Here is a 16207-nt window from a genome sequence, read left to right as displayed (position 1 = left end):
AGCAATATTGGTCTGTTAAAGGAGAGGGTTCTGTCCAGAGTTATAATAATATTAAAATAAACAACAGATGTCTATATAAAAGTATTGTGGCTCACCACTTGTCATTTGCCTTCTTGATTCTGCTCACCAGTATACTACTCATGTGTTGAGGCTTGAATGCTGTGAGGACATCATATTGGAGGCTTAATGGATTGTATGCAGCACTCAGAAAGGATTAAAACAGAATTTAATATTTCCTATATTTCGTCTCAGTCACTGAGACATCTTCAGGGATTACAAAAAAACTAATGTAACGTATACACAAAAACCACACAATACTAAGCCGACTATGTGGGTGACTCTAAAGTCCTATCTAGGTGGTACGCCCTCTATGAGCAGTTGTAGGTGGCCTGGAATGTAAGGTGGGATCTCTGATGATTAATGTTTTAACTTCCGAAGATTTGGGAAACATTAATCATCAGAGATCCCACCTTACATTCCAGGCCACCTACAACTGCCCATAGAGGGTTAACTTCTGAAGATTTGGGAAACATTAATCATCAGAGATCCCACCTTACGTTCCAGGCCACCTACAACTGCCCATAGAGAGCGTACCACTTAGATAGGACTTTAGAGTCACCCACATGGTCAGCTTAGTATTGTGTGATTTTTGTGTATATGTTACATTAGTTTTTATGTAATCCCTGAAGATGTCTCAGTGACTGATATGAAATATAGGAAGTATTAAATTCTGTTTTAATCCTTTCTGAGTGCTGTATACAATCCATTAAGCCTTCAATACAGTATACTACTTTTTGGTGTCTATGTATCCATCATTCAATTATCCATATCATGAGCTTCAGTTCCCATTTATTCTACTGTAGTTTATACAGTATATTCCATGTGCTATCCCAAATGCCTTTGCAAAGTTCAGCAATATCATATGTCCGTGATGGAAAGGACCTCCTAGTGATGGTGGAGGGACCTCCCTTTTCATCTTCCTCTTTTTCTTTGCTTTTTTCCTGTATTCTTTGCTCTACTTCTCCGGAGTCTTTTTACGCTATTGGGTCTTTCAGATCACTAGGATCCAATGCCATGCTACCATATTTTCCATGCAGTGCAACTTGTGGACATCCAGAATGAGGGAGCCTGGTAATCTTACATATTTTGTCCTCTGCTTTGACAAGATAAGCAGTCTTGGATGGCCTGGCCAGGATCAATCAGCTAGTTGAATTTCCTGCAAGGATCAGCAGTGTTGCAGTAAGTCTTCCAAATCATAGTCTGGGATTGGGGCCACAGCTTGCTGTGGTGCCAGTACAGTGTTCAGGGGTAGCCCAGGCATTCCTCTCCAGGTATGCCTGCAAAAAAATCCCTTGAACATGAATTCTTCATTCTCAACTGTTTCAGGGCCTTAACGAAGTCCCAACAAGTACTAATACCCTAGATACATCATTTGCTAACAGAAGTAAGAAACAAAAGTTATGTGATACCAGTATAAATATCCAGAGTTTCTAGTCATCCATGCGACAGCCAATAGGGGAAATGTCATCCTTCTTTATTCAAAAGTGTTTAGAAGGACTGGTAGGATCTTCCAGAAAAGACTATGATCTGGTGATATACTTATGGAAACATCATGTCAGCAACTCTCACAAAAATTGCTCAGTACAACATCAGTGGGTGGAATACTGATTACCCCTCATAAATCGCTAACCTCTTCTATAAGAGAGATATCAAAATGGGATCTTGATGTCCCAGATGAGGAAATATGTTCAGAGCTTAAAGATCAGGGAGTGACTAGAATGACTAGACTACTTGTATATAGAGGCTAATGACTTTGCATCAATTGCCTTAGTATCCCATAATGCAAAGCACATATCCTTATGGACAAGTATAATGCTACAAGTGTAATGCAGAAGTCATATTTTTATACACAAGTAGTCAAAAGATGTCACACCTTATTACTAAAGTGCTCTGGGTTATTATATTCTTATCATGATATTATTATTATTATATTGGGTCTGGCTCCCACTGATGAGGCTACTTTAATCAGTACTTTACTTTAAACTCATTCAGTGTATTCACCACAATGTCAGGCAATGCATTCCACTCACAAACCACTATCCCTGCAGAAAACATGCTCCTTATGCCCATGCTCACATCCTCCTTATATGGCTTCCAGGAATGTCCTCTTGTTCTACATCTTTCTTCCATTCTATGAAAAATTTCTTCCTCATTAACCTGGTAATAACCCTTTACCAATTTAAATGTCTCAATCATATCCCCTCTCTTCATTCTCTTCATAAGGCTTTGCAAACCACATTCCATCAATCTATCCTCATATCCCAAAGACCAGTTATTATCTTAGTCAGTCTTCTCTAGATCCTTTCCAATATGTATCCTCATTACCGTGAAAACCAAAGGACCAAGTCTGTGCATGGCAATCCATATGAGCCTGATTAACACCTTATACATTGGAAACAGATCCTCTTTATTTCTACAAGTTAAGGTCCTCTACATTGTTGCCATAATCGTTTTATATATCTGATCCACACACGAAAGGTCCACAAGACCTATAGCACTTTAGTGTCGTGTGTGTGGGCAAGAGCAATAGAAGAAAGGAGGAATCTGTTCACATTTTGCTTGAACAGTTGATGGTTGTAATCTTTGGAGAAGGCAGATTTGGAGAGGCTGTTCCAAAGGATAGAAGTAGATAGGATGAAGGAAGAGGCAGTAAAGTTTGTTCAGTGAGTTTCAAGATGGAGTGCAAAGGGGTGTTGGTTAGCAATGGCTCTAGTTTTAATGATTTTGGGGAAGAGTGAAGGAATAATAGTGGCCATTTCAGCAGAGCACTGTCCATGAAAGTATCTGTAGAAGAGGCACAAGGCAGAAACTGAATGTCTGTGAGAGAGGGATCATTAGTTAGCCAGATTGCCTCCTCTGGATAGAATCAAGCAATCTTAAAGACGATTTTGTTGCTTCACCCTAAATATGGGAGCAATATTTCATGGCTGGGTAGATTTGGTCTTGGTGTAGATTTAGCAGCTGGAAGGTGTGAGCATCTTGTGCAAAAAGTACACCAACTTTTTTGGTGGCTGCAGAAGATATAGTTGCATTGTGGTTGTGCCAGATAAGATTGAAGGTGCAGGTCAGTCCAAGAAGAGAAATCTGATCTTGTTTGGGTATTTCGGTATTACTGAAGGTAAAGAAGGAGGGATACAAATTCTTTCTTGTGAGATATTAGACAGGACTGAGCATTGGTGGTCGTGAAGTCTAGAAGGTTGTCCTTGCCCCACTGGGATATAACTAGGAGATCTGAGTTCATTTCACTGGTCATGGTAGATCTTGAGAATTCTAATACTTGAGCACTACAAGGTTTGTCGAATGAAAAAGAGGAATGAAAGTTTGTGAGAATAGGTCATTTATATACAAGAGGAAGAGAATAGGTGAAAGAACAGAACCCTGGGGTACTCCTGCATTGTGGGGGAAATCTGAGAAGTTACTGTCCATCATGACTTGAGTGAGCAACCAGTGAGAAAGTTGCCAATTTAGTTGCAGAATGTGGAAGGCAGACCATAGGATGGCTGTTTGATGAGTAGGCCCCCTGTACCAAACCTAATCAAATGTCTTTGAAATGTTTAGGGCAACCACATATGTTTCTCCAAATTCCCCATGACTTGAGTCCAGAGGTGGGTGGTGAAAGCAAGATCAGCTGTAGATCGCAAGTGGTGGAATCCATACTGCTTGTCACCGATTAGTTGGTATGACTCTAGGTGGTTCAAGAATTGGTTGTTGATAATCTTCTCCATAATTTAGAGAGAACAGAAGTGAGAACAATTATTCGGTAATTCATTGGTTGATTTTAATCACCTTTCTTTGGGATGGGGTAGATGTGGACCCGCTTCCACGTTGTAGCATAGATGCCAGTTGAATAGGATAGATCAAAGAGGTGATCCAGGATATGTGTTAGATGATATGATGTCTTCACAACTTCTGCAATATGACCTCTGAACTTTAGATCCTTGTTCATCACAACTCCAAGGTCTCTTATCTCCTCAACTTCCTCCAAAATTTCCCTGCCAAGTGTATCCCATTTGCCCACTTTGCATCTCATTGTTGCCCACCAAATATCAGAACCTTACACTTTGCAGTATTGAATTGACAATTCCATAGTATTGCCCACTCATACAATCTATTTAAGTCCTCTTGTAAGGCCAGAACATCTGCTTGATTCCTCCCAATTTTGCATTATCTGCAAATAGTTGTATATCACCAGTTAAACACATCACAATATCATTAATATATAAAGATATTAATGATATTAGTGGTGTCCCCAGTGGGACACCACTAATGACTTTCCTCTTTTGAGAAAATGCCCCACCCATACACAACTTTCTGATACTATCTGATAGCTATTCACATATCCAACTCACTAGTCTATTATCCAATCCCAGAAGCTTCAATTTAATTATCAACTTGTGGTATGGCAATCTATCAAAAGCCTTTGCAAATTCTAAGTATACTACTGTATGTGCATCTCCCTTGTCCAATTCATTTCATCACCTTGTTATAGTAAATTAGGAAGTTCGTAAAACACAACCTCCCTTTCAAACCCATTCTAGCAAACACAAAGAATACCACTGTTATTCACCCACTTTTGTATCCTCTCCAATATCTTAACTACAATTCCAGATATACAGATCAGCCTATAATTTGTTTTCTTAGCTTTATCACCAATTTTTGTGAAGTAAAACATTTTGCCTTCCTTCCACTTATTTGGAACTTGTGCTGTTGTAAGACTTTTGTTAAATAGGTAGTCCAATGCTGATGCTAACTCCTTGGAGCATTCCTTCAAGACACGTGGTGATATGTCATCCAGTCCTATTGCCTTATTGAAATCTAGCTTAACTCCTCATATACCTCTTGCTTGCTCACTATCATATTTTTATCTCTCATTTCATTTTCTACACTTGAAAATGAAATGAGAGCTACTAATTTCATACTAAGGATGAAACATTCTGGTGAACTGCTCACTGCATACCTTGACTATGTCCTCTGCAGCAGTTACCAATCTACCACTTTCATCCATTAGCATTATCTTACCATAATCATTCGTCTTTCCACTTGCCATATATCAAAAAACTCACAAAGTTTATCTTGGTCTGATTTGCTAATCTCTGTTCGTACTGCACGTTTGTTGTCATTCCCAACTGAATCACTCTCCAGGCCTGCTCTTTATATTCTTCATGCAACTGATTATTACCATCATTCATCTTTTGCTGCCTCCAAAGTGCCTTCTTCTTCATGATTGCATGCTTAATCCTGCCATCATCCATTTTATACTTACCTTATTCAGCTTTTTGAGCTTCAGAATACATTCATACATTGATGCTGTTATGTATTTCTTTGTCAGTTCCCAAGCAGCATTTATTTCCTTACCACTGAATTGATTCCATGCTATAGCTCTAAGATGTCTCCTAACCTTATTATAATGCCTTATGTAAAGGTACAAGATAGTTCCTAAACAGAGAAAGGAAAGGGGATGGAAAGAATACTTCTTTCCATCCCCTTTCCTTTCTCTGTTTACAGAAAACCAATCCATACAGGTAGATACATTCACCAGCAATCCCCCCCCCACAACAATATGGGATTATAAAAACCTTATATAACAGGGCTAAATTAATCTGTTTGGATAACAATACCCTACTAACTACTTAACCATATAACCATATCCTTAACGTCTTCTTAGCCAATGGCTACAATCCTCAAAAAATCCAGAAAATATTAAAACAAGTTAACCCCCTTCCCCATTCATAACAGTGATTTACACCATTCCTTATATCTGGGACACATCTGAAAAGTTAACAAAAATCCTAAAAAAAATACGACCTAACTACCTGTTACAAACCATATAAGAACTTGGCATCCCTTATCTACTCCACCAAAGACCAGCCACTTTCCCCTAGACCTACCTGGAGTATACCAGGTCCCTTGCAGTTGCAAACTGTCCTACTACTGCCAAATATGTAGGACAGCCAATATCAGGATATCCGAACACAAGGACTACATCTAGTTTAACCAATACAGCCACTCAGGACTTGCTGACCATGCACTGGACACCCACCACAGAATATGTTGGAAGAAGACCACTTTATTATACCACGGCAAGTACAAGTATGAAAGATTATTTCTTGAATCAGCCTCAGCTCTAAAAAACTTACCAAACCTCAACAAATTTGGGCACATGAGATTGCCCCAAATTTGGAAAGCTTGCATCCTTAAAACATCAGCCCAACAGCCAAGACAACCCAATTTAGTCTGCTAGGAGGCACCTTTAGGATTCTAGGACCAACTTCAGTTGCCTTCTTCAGCCTCATTTGCTCGTTGTTAGTACCTGCATGCGCATATCATAGTTTTTTGTTCCCAGAAGATGGCAATGTAACATTGCTGAAATATAGGAAGGTAATGATTAAAGTTTTGTCATTATTTTAGTAGACGTTATTTCCTGAAAAATTTAAAGCCATGTATAACCAATGTATAAGTTTATCTACAAGAATTCCCTGTCATTGAGTAAATGTTGCATTTTTTCAATAAAATCCTCTATATTCATGATTACTGCTGGATGACTTTTTTAAATATGATGCTGTTCCTATCTTGCTTTTTGTAACACTAACAATTCTACAATTCTATTTTTGAGGTATTTTGGCCTGGTTGTTTGGTTTTTAGAAGTTTGGAGGTTGTTTGAATGTGGATTAAATCTGCATTCTCTTTCAGTAATCTCCTTAGTCCTTTTTCTACATTTGTAATGATATCAGTCATGGGGACTATCAAAACCATTGCCACTATTTCTATCTTTCATGAATACCTTATGTGGACATAATTCCTCTGCCATCATCATCGATGACATGTTCTTCAATGATGAAAGCTCTACTAACCAACTACAAGAATTCGTTATTCACCTTAATAATATTCATCCTCACATCCAAATTCACAGTTGAATTAGAAACTAATAAATCTTTACCATTTTTAGACACAGTAGAAGTGTCCAAGCAAAACAAACTCAGCTATGCAGTTTACAGGATACTAACACACATGCCAAAAGATTGCAATTATAAGAATCCTGTAAGACAGAGCATACAACATATCCAGCAGTATTGAAAAAAGAAATCAAGAATACATTAGTTCTATCCTAGCAAAGAATAGCTACAAAAACATTGGTTAATAAAATCTGAAGCATTTCCCTAAATAACCAAATAAACAAGAAAAACAAGATTACAGAAGAGCTGTGCTTCTCCCTTCTCCCATTTGGTTACTCACAAACAATATATCAAAGATACTTAGTTAATAAGGGATGAAAGCTGCCTTCTTTTCACCAAACTAGATTCCAAGTCCTCTTAGACCTCCAAAACTGTCCATCATCCTTCACTCAAAAAAACCTGAGGTGTATAAGATCACCTGTGCATGTGGAATGTGTTATTACATAAGATAGATATCATGTGAGGAGAGATATGTATGTCAAAACACTTCAAAAATGTAGGGGGGGAAAGAAACACAAATCAGGATTAACAGCATACTCAAAACAGAAGCCAAACACCAAGTATTGTAGCAAAGCACTGAAATGAATTATGTGGACTACTGAAATCATGAAACTAGTAAAGTATCAAATAAAAATATTATTCTACCAATTAGTTCAATATGGTATGCATACCAGAATTAAATATTACAGGGCGGGCCAAAAGACATGGAGGGGTTTCAATATTTAATAACTCCTTAATTTTTGTTTTAATTTTACAATACCATAGCATCATATGCAGTATATATAGGAAATAAATTTACATCAGGTGTGAAAAATCAAATCTTGTAAATGGCATCCATTTTCTGCTTCACATGAACGCACCCTTTCTAAAGCATTTTTCATGACACCTCTTAGTGTTTCAAGTTCCAGTGCTCTGATTTCAGCCTGAATATTGTTCTTCAGCTGCTGGAGTGTCTGAGGCTTGTTAACATAAACTTTTTCTTTGAGATAACCCCATAGGAAGAAATCAGAAGTCGTCAGATCGGGAGAATGCGTTGGCCAGCTTATGTTGCAACCATGGGAAATTCTTCCCTCAAAAATTTGCCTAAGCAGCTGGATTGTGGCCCTTGCTGTGTGAGCTGTCACTCTGTCCTGTTGGAGCCACGTCATGTTTATCTTGAGCTGGGAGTAAGAAATTTTCGATCATAGACTGATATTCATCTCCTGTAACATTGACAGGATTCCCAATGTGGTCTTCGAAAAGTAAGGTTCATTCGCTTCTTCTGACGTCACCCCCACACCAGACTGTACACTTAAGGGGATGCAATTCCCTTTGCTAAATTGTCCTAGGATTTTCCATACCCCAAATCCTGCAATTTTGTTTGTTAATGAAGCCATTCAGAATTCAGAATCTCTCCTTGCTAATTCTTAAAATCTGACTGCATATTGAAATCTGTGGGCATAACCTGGTAGCTTCAGCTGTTGCACCAACTGGATTTTATATGGAAACAGGTTCAAGGTTTTCAGAATACACCAGAGTGACATCCAAGAGACTTCAACCTGTCCAGACTGCCTTCAAGTTGATGTGCTCTGGTCTTCTGCAACACTCTCCCTTACACGCTGAACCGTGGCTTCGTACCTAACAGAGCATGGTCTGCCTGTGGAAGGTCACTTAAAGAATGAGAATCTCTCACACTGTAATGGTAATGATATGTTTGTTGGGTTAGAATTATTGATTCTTGGTTTTGATAGTAAAATTTCACAATTTATGTTTGCTGTTCAGTTGTGAATTTTTCCACGGTTAATCTCCTAGGTCTTCGTTATAAAACCCATAAAGAAAATTTTTTTTTAAATAATTAAACAAAGTCTTGTTTTTAAAAAGTTATTAAAACTTCAGACCTCTTCGTGACTTTTGGCCCACCCTATATCATGTTTACCTGCCACAGAAGTCTTATAAATCAGAATTAAGGAATACTATGAAGAACTTTACACTGATAAAGAAAGATATTTATGGACACCCAACTAGTAAAAGAGTTGCAAATTTAATGTGCCAAAAGTTACAAGAGAAAAGGAGGAGACAGTTTTGAAAAAAAAGAAGGGAAGAGCTGCTGAAGAAGATGAAATTCAAGTGGAATAGTTGAAACTTGGAGAGAAGACAATGGCTGATTTTCTGGCAAGACTCTTCATACTTTGTTTAAAATAGGGAAAAATTCCAAAGCATATTTAGGAGGCCACTGATCCAGATCCATAATCTGGATATTATGTTATTAATGTTAGGGTCAGTGAAAATGACTTTATTTTAATGTTAGGTCAATCTGATGTTAGGTTAGTGAAATGACTATGCCTTCAAGTTTTGGAATTTAATGCTGCAATTATTGCCACTTTAGCACTCCTTTTAACTTATTGAGATAAATTTTGACTATCAGTTATAGATAATTAATAAATAAAGATTAATTTCATGGGGAAAATGTGATTTTTCACATTTGCTAATTTAACATGGTAGCGACGATATGAATAATAATAATAATAATTATTATTATTATTATTATTATTTAGGCCTCCATGCAGTCAAAAGAAACATCGCGGAAGGTCCTTCCTAGGAAACACAAGTCTATCAAGACTTATCGAGGAAGGTCCCTCCTAGGAAACACATCTAAAAAGTCTATCATACCACTCCTTAAACTCATTGACCATTCTCGCTCTCACCACTCTGTCAGACAAGGCATTCCACGGTTCAACCACCCTCCACGCAAAGAAACCACTCCTCACCCTCTTGCTCACAGTTTCCTTTCATAACTTCCAGGAATGGCCCCTTATCATCACTCCTTCCTTCTGTTCAACCAAGCGAAAAAACTCCCCAGTGTCAACCCTGTAACCACCTCTCAACAGTTTAAAAATCTCAGTTATATCATCTCTCCTTCTTCCCTAAGCCGATCCTCATAACTAACATTGTACAGTCCTGAAACTGTCTTTGTTATCCGCCTTTGTACCCTTTCCACAGTTAATTTATCCCCTTCAAATCCTGGGGACCAAATTTGAGAACAATAGTCTAAGTGTGGTCTGATCAGGGTCTTATACAACGGAATGATAACTCTTATCTCTGAAGGTCAGCGTCCTTCTCATTATTGCAGCAATCCTCTGTGTTACCGTCTTTGCAATATGTCTCCTGAATTTCCAGGTTTCCATCAATCACCAACCCTAGATCTCTTGTCTCCCCTATCTCCTCCAGTATAGTTCCTCCAATAGAGTATGCAGCGTCCCATCGATGTGTCCCAAACCTCAAACCGACACCCCCATTCATTTGTCCATCTGTCTAGCTTATTCAAATCCTCCTGCAGGACTACCACATCTGCACTATGTAGATAGCATTCTATGAAGATAATAATTTCCCATGAAACTTCTCAAATGTATATGGAAAATTTATCATACTGATTAAATGCTGTAATATCAAAGAACTTGAATAAAAAAAAAATAAATAAATATTTTGCTATTTATGTGTATTTCAAGTGTTATAATGCTTTTGACAGCATACATATTTTTTGCAGTTTTAATGTATCTTAACTTAAATCAGAAAACTGTTTTACAGAAAATTTTCTCAAGAGGACCAGGACCAGGACCAAACTAGTAGAAGATTTGATAACTGCAATGCAGCTCAGGTAATCTAAAACTGAAAAAAATCTAATGCAGTTGTTAATTTTTAAAATTTGGGCTCCATTCAATTTTACATTGTTAATGTCATCAGCATTACTAATTAAAAAAATAACATATATCACTCTTAAATACTGTGTTATTGAAGATTATTTCTTGTTCAAAGATACTTGTGGTGAAACATAAATAAAGGTGGAGAGGGGAGGAAATAAACATAAAGGAATCCAAGGCCTGGATATAAACATGAAGAAACCCATAGCCAAAGATATAATGGCAACCTTAAGCAAAGCTTTTAAAATTGATAAAATAATACATTTTACTATTTTTTTCATTCCTCCAACTATTAACTAAATAAAACATGATAAAAGTAAGACTTATTGTGAAGATCTTGTCAATTCATGCATAATTTCAATTAATGGAGGGTGGGAAAAGGAAAAAGAATGCATCCTTTCAAGCTGAGAATGAATGCCCCTAAGAAGGGGGGTGAGGGCTAGATTTTTCTGTCATATAGTGGTGTGTGATTGGAATGGATTGCAATCACACACCACTCCTTCGATTAGTCCTTGACTCCCTGGAAGTCTCTCTTAATAATAATATAATAATAATCTTTAAGTAGGATGTAACCACATGTGTGCATGTTGCTTTGGAGCTGTCTTTGAATAAATGTTCATATTTGAAGAGGCATTGATGTGGTGATTTGGAATTATCTAAAAGAATCCTATAATCAATCCCATTTATTTATAATCTACATTATTATTAATATTATTATTCAGGCCTCCATGGAGTCAAAAGACTCATCGTGGGAGGTCCTTCCTAAGAACATAAAGTCTGTCAAGATTCATCGAGGGGAGGTCCCCCCTTAAGAAACACAAAGTCTATCATACCACTCCATCAGGCAATGCATTTCACGGTTCAACCACCCTCCACGCAAAGAAACAACTCCTCACCCTCTTGCTCACAGTTTCCTTTCATAACTTCCAGGGATGGCCTCTTGTAATCACTCCTTCCAGCTGTTCAACCAAGCAAAAGAACTCCCCAGTGTCAACCCTGTAACCACCTCAACAGTTTAAAAGTCTCAATCATATCACCTCTCCTTCTTCTATCAATATAGTACATATAGTAGCTTATAAATAAATCTCTATAAAGCTTATAAATAAATAATAAATAAAAGCTCATGCAAGCTGTTTGACCAAAGTGAGAAAGCTTGCATGAGCATAGGATCTGATGAACAAATAGATACATGGGTTGTGTGCGAAAGAGTAGGCAGCATTTGGTAGATTGGTTCATGAGTTTAAAATTGGTAGTGAGGACTTTTCAAGAATTCTGCATTCAAGGTACTTGTCACATAAATCAAGAGACATTCAAGGTGGATAGTGTATATCCACTAAGAGACATTCAAGGTGGTTAAAGTTGGATATGAGGAATAAGGGAGTAAAAGAGTTGGTAGTGGTAATAGAGAAAAATTACTTGACTGGGAACAGAAAACGTAAGATCGGCTATCAACAGTTTGTTGAGAAGGATAAACAATAATAGTGTGATAGGAAAGGTAGTAAGTGTGTGTTGCCAATGTATGACAGTGAAGAGATGATGTGGAGAGCAAAGATTGTGAATGATATATTAGCAGAAATGTGGGAGGAGAAAGGTGTGCACTTTGTTAATGTCTGGAATGAGTTCGAAGGATGAATTTAAATATATAAGAATGATGGACTGCATTAGAATGGTTATGGTGGAGTATTCTGGAAAGACTGCTGTTTGGATGGAAGAGCATTGAGTACAGAGAATGAAACTGAGCAAGAAAAAAGCAATAAGAAAGAGTGGGAGAGTAAGGAAGGAGAGATTGAATTGGTACTTATGAATGAAGTGGGTAGTATGAGTATAGAGAATCAAAAACAAGTGTGCAAGACAAACAGGGAAACGAGGTGACTCAGGGTGGACAGAGGAACACAGCATGAGAAAGATTAATGCTCAAAGGAGAGAGAGAGAGAGTGTGTGTGTGTGTGTGTGCGTGCGTGCGCGCATGCGTGCATGCAAGAAGAGAATGGCCTGGGAGGTGAGGAAAACAGCTTTCAAGATGGTTCTTCTAAGGAAGAGAATGGAGAAGTCACATCTAATAAGTGGAATCAAAGAAACTAGATATAGATCCAGGAAAGAGCAAAAGTGCAAAATGAGCAGCTGATAGCTTATAAAGCCAAAAAAATTCTAGGGATTTCTTTTGATATGTAGCTAGAAAAAAAAGAAAAAAAAATTACTATGAGTATGACATTGATTTCAGAAAATGGTATAAGAATAACTGCTGTGAAAGATATTGTTGAGTTATTTAATGAGTTCATAAAGATCTTTCATTCTTGTGAAGGTGACACAATGGAGAGTTTGAGAGCATTAGATGATGAGAAAAGACCTACTGACTGTAAGCGAGCAAGAGGTATGTGGGAATTGAGCAAACTTGATGTTAATAAGGCTGTGGGACTTGATGATATATCACCATGTATTTTGAAAGAATGTGCCAGAGAGTTGACATCTGCTTTGCATATTTGTTTATTATGAATCTTCCATTGGATCAAGTTCTAAAGGAGTGGAAGGAAGGCAAGATTTGTGCTGCATCATAAGGGAGGTGACAGAAATCAGGCATCAAATTATAGGCCAATCTTGTGTCAGGTGTTGTGGTTAGGTTGTTGGAGAAGCTGATGAGAACTAGGATGCAGAATTGGGTTTACAACAGTGGTATTATCTTTAATGGACAGCATGGATTTGCTAAAGGGATGTCATGTTTAGTGATCTACTTACTTATTACAGTAAAGTGACAGCTTAATTGGAAAAAATAGATGGATAGACAGTAGTATACTTAGATTTTGGAAAGGCTTATGATAGATTACCACATGATAAGTAAATAATTAAATGGGATTGGTAGAGCCTCTGCTACTAATGGCTTGCAAAAAGTTAAGCAAGTTTGAGTGCAGTTAGTAGTTGGAAAGGGATCAATCGTTCGATGCTGTTGGCACACTCCCTCGATGAGTCTTTGGACTCCCTGGAGGTGTCACATAATAATAATAATAATAAATAATATTAGACTAGTGCATTGGATTGGAAATTGGCTGTCTGATAAGAATCAACAAGTTGTGTATGGGACATCAAAGTCCCAGAAGAGTAAAGTCACTAGTGGTGTGCCTCAGGGGTGTATTTTATGGTCATTGCTGTTTAACCTGTATGTTAATAATATTGGGGAATATATGTGTAAGGTTTTAAAAGTTGGGATGTAGAATTTACACTTTGTGGGGATATATTGTTAGAGGTGGTAGAAATAAGAGATCTTGGGGTGATGGTGGATAAGGATCTAAAATTTAGAGAACACATTCACAGAATTGTGAGGACAACACAATGAATTCTGGGAATGATGCAGAGGACACCAACTTCTAGAAGCAAGGAGATTCTTGTTCCATTGTATAAGGCCTTGATTAGGTGTCATATGGAAAGCTATGCACAGATTTGTGTCACCTGGTTTTCAAAAGGACAAAATGATGGAAAGGGTCCAGAGGCGATTGACTAAGGCAGTTTCTGATCTCTGGAATTTTGAATTTGAGGAAAAGTTGAAAAGATGCAATTTCAGAGTCAAGTGAATAAATAAACAGGAAGAGGAGTGATATGATAGATACATACAAGTTGGTAAGGGGGTTGTTATAAGTTCAGTGTGGAAGAGGTTTTTCATAAAATGGTAGGAGATTGGCAGAGAATTGTGAATGATTGGAATGCATTGCTCAAGGGCATGGTGTTTGCAGAGAATTTGAATGTTTTTAAGACAAGGTTTGATGAGTTGTGTGTGTATATGACAAAGGGACTTCCTAGATGAGTCTTTGACTCTATGTGGTCTTAGTATAATAATAATAATAATAATAATAATAAGTAAATGCTAGTAAATTGGACCAAATGAGATTAGATAAGAAGGTGACATGGCTGATATGGAGACATCTAAGAATAATATAGTATATGGGATAAAAATAGAACTCAAGAAGTAGGAAAATGAATGAGTGGTGTGTCACAAGGCTGTATCCCATCACTATTTCATTTATAAATTAATGATATATAGAGAATTGGTGGGAAGGGAATACTCAAGTTGTTTGCTGGTGAGGAGAGAAATAGTTATTGAAGGCAATGAAGGGAGACTTTTCTGGGTTGATTTAAATAGACTAGCAGTATAAGCAGAGGATAATGGTTGGAAGTTTAATATGGTAAAGTGCAAGGTTATATGCTTTGACATGAAAATATTGGTGAATTGATCTTATGTATTACACTGTTGTAACTAGATCTTAGCAAATGGACAAGACTAGGGATTCAGGGATGGTGGTGGATATGAAGTTGAAGTTCAGCAGACATATAGCAAAAAAGATGGGGAAGTGTTGGATAAAATTCAGCCAAATGACCAAAATGGTGACTGTTCTGTAGAGTTCTCTCTATTAGGATATAGTGAAAGTCTGTGGGTTGAAAAATCTAGTTGATAGACATAAAAGAGGATGATACAAGGAAAAAGTTGTGATAATTACCATTAAGGAATTGAAGTACAGCCATGTAACTAACACATTATTCTACATATTCCATATGAAGTGTTATACACTTGTTACAATGCTGCTGCATCATTTGCAATCCTCTGAGGAAAAAAAAAAATCTTGTTGCACAAACCAGTCCTCAGTTGCAGATATGACTTCATTATCTGTGGTAAATTTTGTTCCTCTCAAATGTTTCTTTAAATTTGAGAATAGGAAATAGTCATATGGGACCAGGTCTTGCAAATAGAGTAAGTGAGTAGACATTGAAAGCCAAAGTTGTGTATTGTCTTAAAGATACCAAGCGATTTTATAAGCTAGGTTTTTAATCCTTTTTCCCAAGTAAACAAACAGACAAGTAAGTCAAGTTTACAGTTGCACGTAGTGTAACACTAGGCAACTCGTTGTAAAGGTGGAGTAAGTTCTGATCCCTTTCCTTAGAATTTTCCCTTAATGCAAAGCACATTTCCTTGCAGAAATGTATGATGCTATGCATTAAAGTAATGGTCACTACCCATACCAGTTTCGACCTTTATTGAGGTCTCGTCAGTGGGAGCCAGACCTAAAAAATGCCAAGGGTGAAGTAATACAGAACTTATAAATATTTTACCTAAACAAGTTGCTTTGACCTCATTAAATAAAATTCTCAGGATGAGAGTAATATGTAGAAAGTTTTTTACCTTGGGTATATATTATGTTAAAGATACCAAGCAATTTTATAAGCTAGGTTTTTAATCCTTTTTCCCAAGCAAGCAAACAGACAAGTAAGTCAAGTTTGCTGCTGCACTTAGTGCAACACTAGGCAACTCGTTGTAAGGTAGAGTAAAAGAGCTAGAGTTAAAAACCTAGCTTATAAAATTGCTTGGTATCTTTTAACATAATATATACCCAAGGTAAAAAACTTTCTACATATTACTCTCATCCTGAGATTTTTATTTAATGAGGTCAAAGCACCTTATGGCAACTTGTTTAGGTAAAATATTTATAAGCTCTGTATTACTCTTCACCCTTGGCATTTTTTAGATCTGACTCC

At 37.2% G+C, this 16207-nt stretch overlaps 1 protein-coding gene across 1 annotated transcript in view; it reads left to right on the top strand.

Annotated features, from left to right (window-relative positions):
* The window catches only part of LOC150095740 (uncharacterized), a 79908-nt gene that overhangs the window by 42957 nt on the left and 20744 nt on the right, over positions 1-16207 (top strand). The window contains exon 4 of the mRNA XM_090409948.1: positions 10578-10647. Within this exon, the coding sequence (XP_090266074.1) occupies positions 10578-10647 (70 nt within the window). The remainder of the gene's footprint in view (positions 1-10577; positions 10648-16207) is intronic.

The sequence above is a fragment of the Typopeltis vanoorti genome, chromosome 20, assembly GCF_054136105.1.
Source record: "Typopeltis vanoorti isolate ZY-2024b chromosome 20, IOZ_Tvanoo_1.0, whole genome shotgun sequence".
NCBI lineage: Eukaryota > Metazoa > Arthropoda > Arachnida > Uropygi > Thelyphonidae > Typopeltis > Typopeltis vanoorti.
This window is presented reverse-complemented; position numbering and strand designations above follow the sequence as displayed.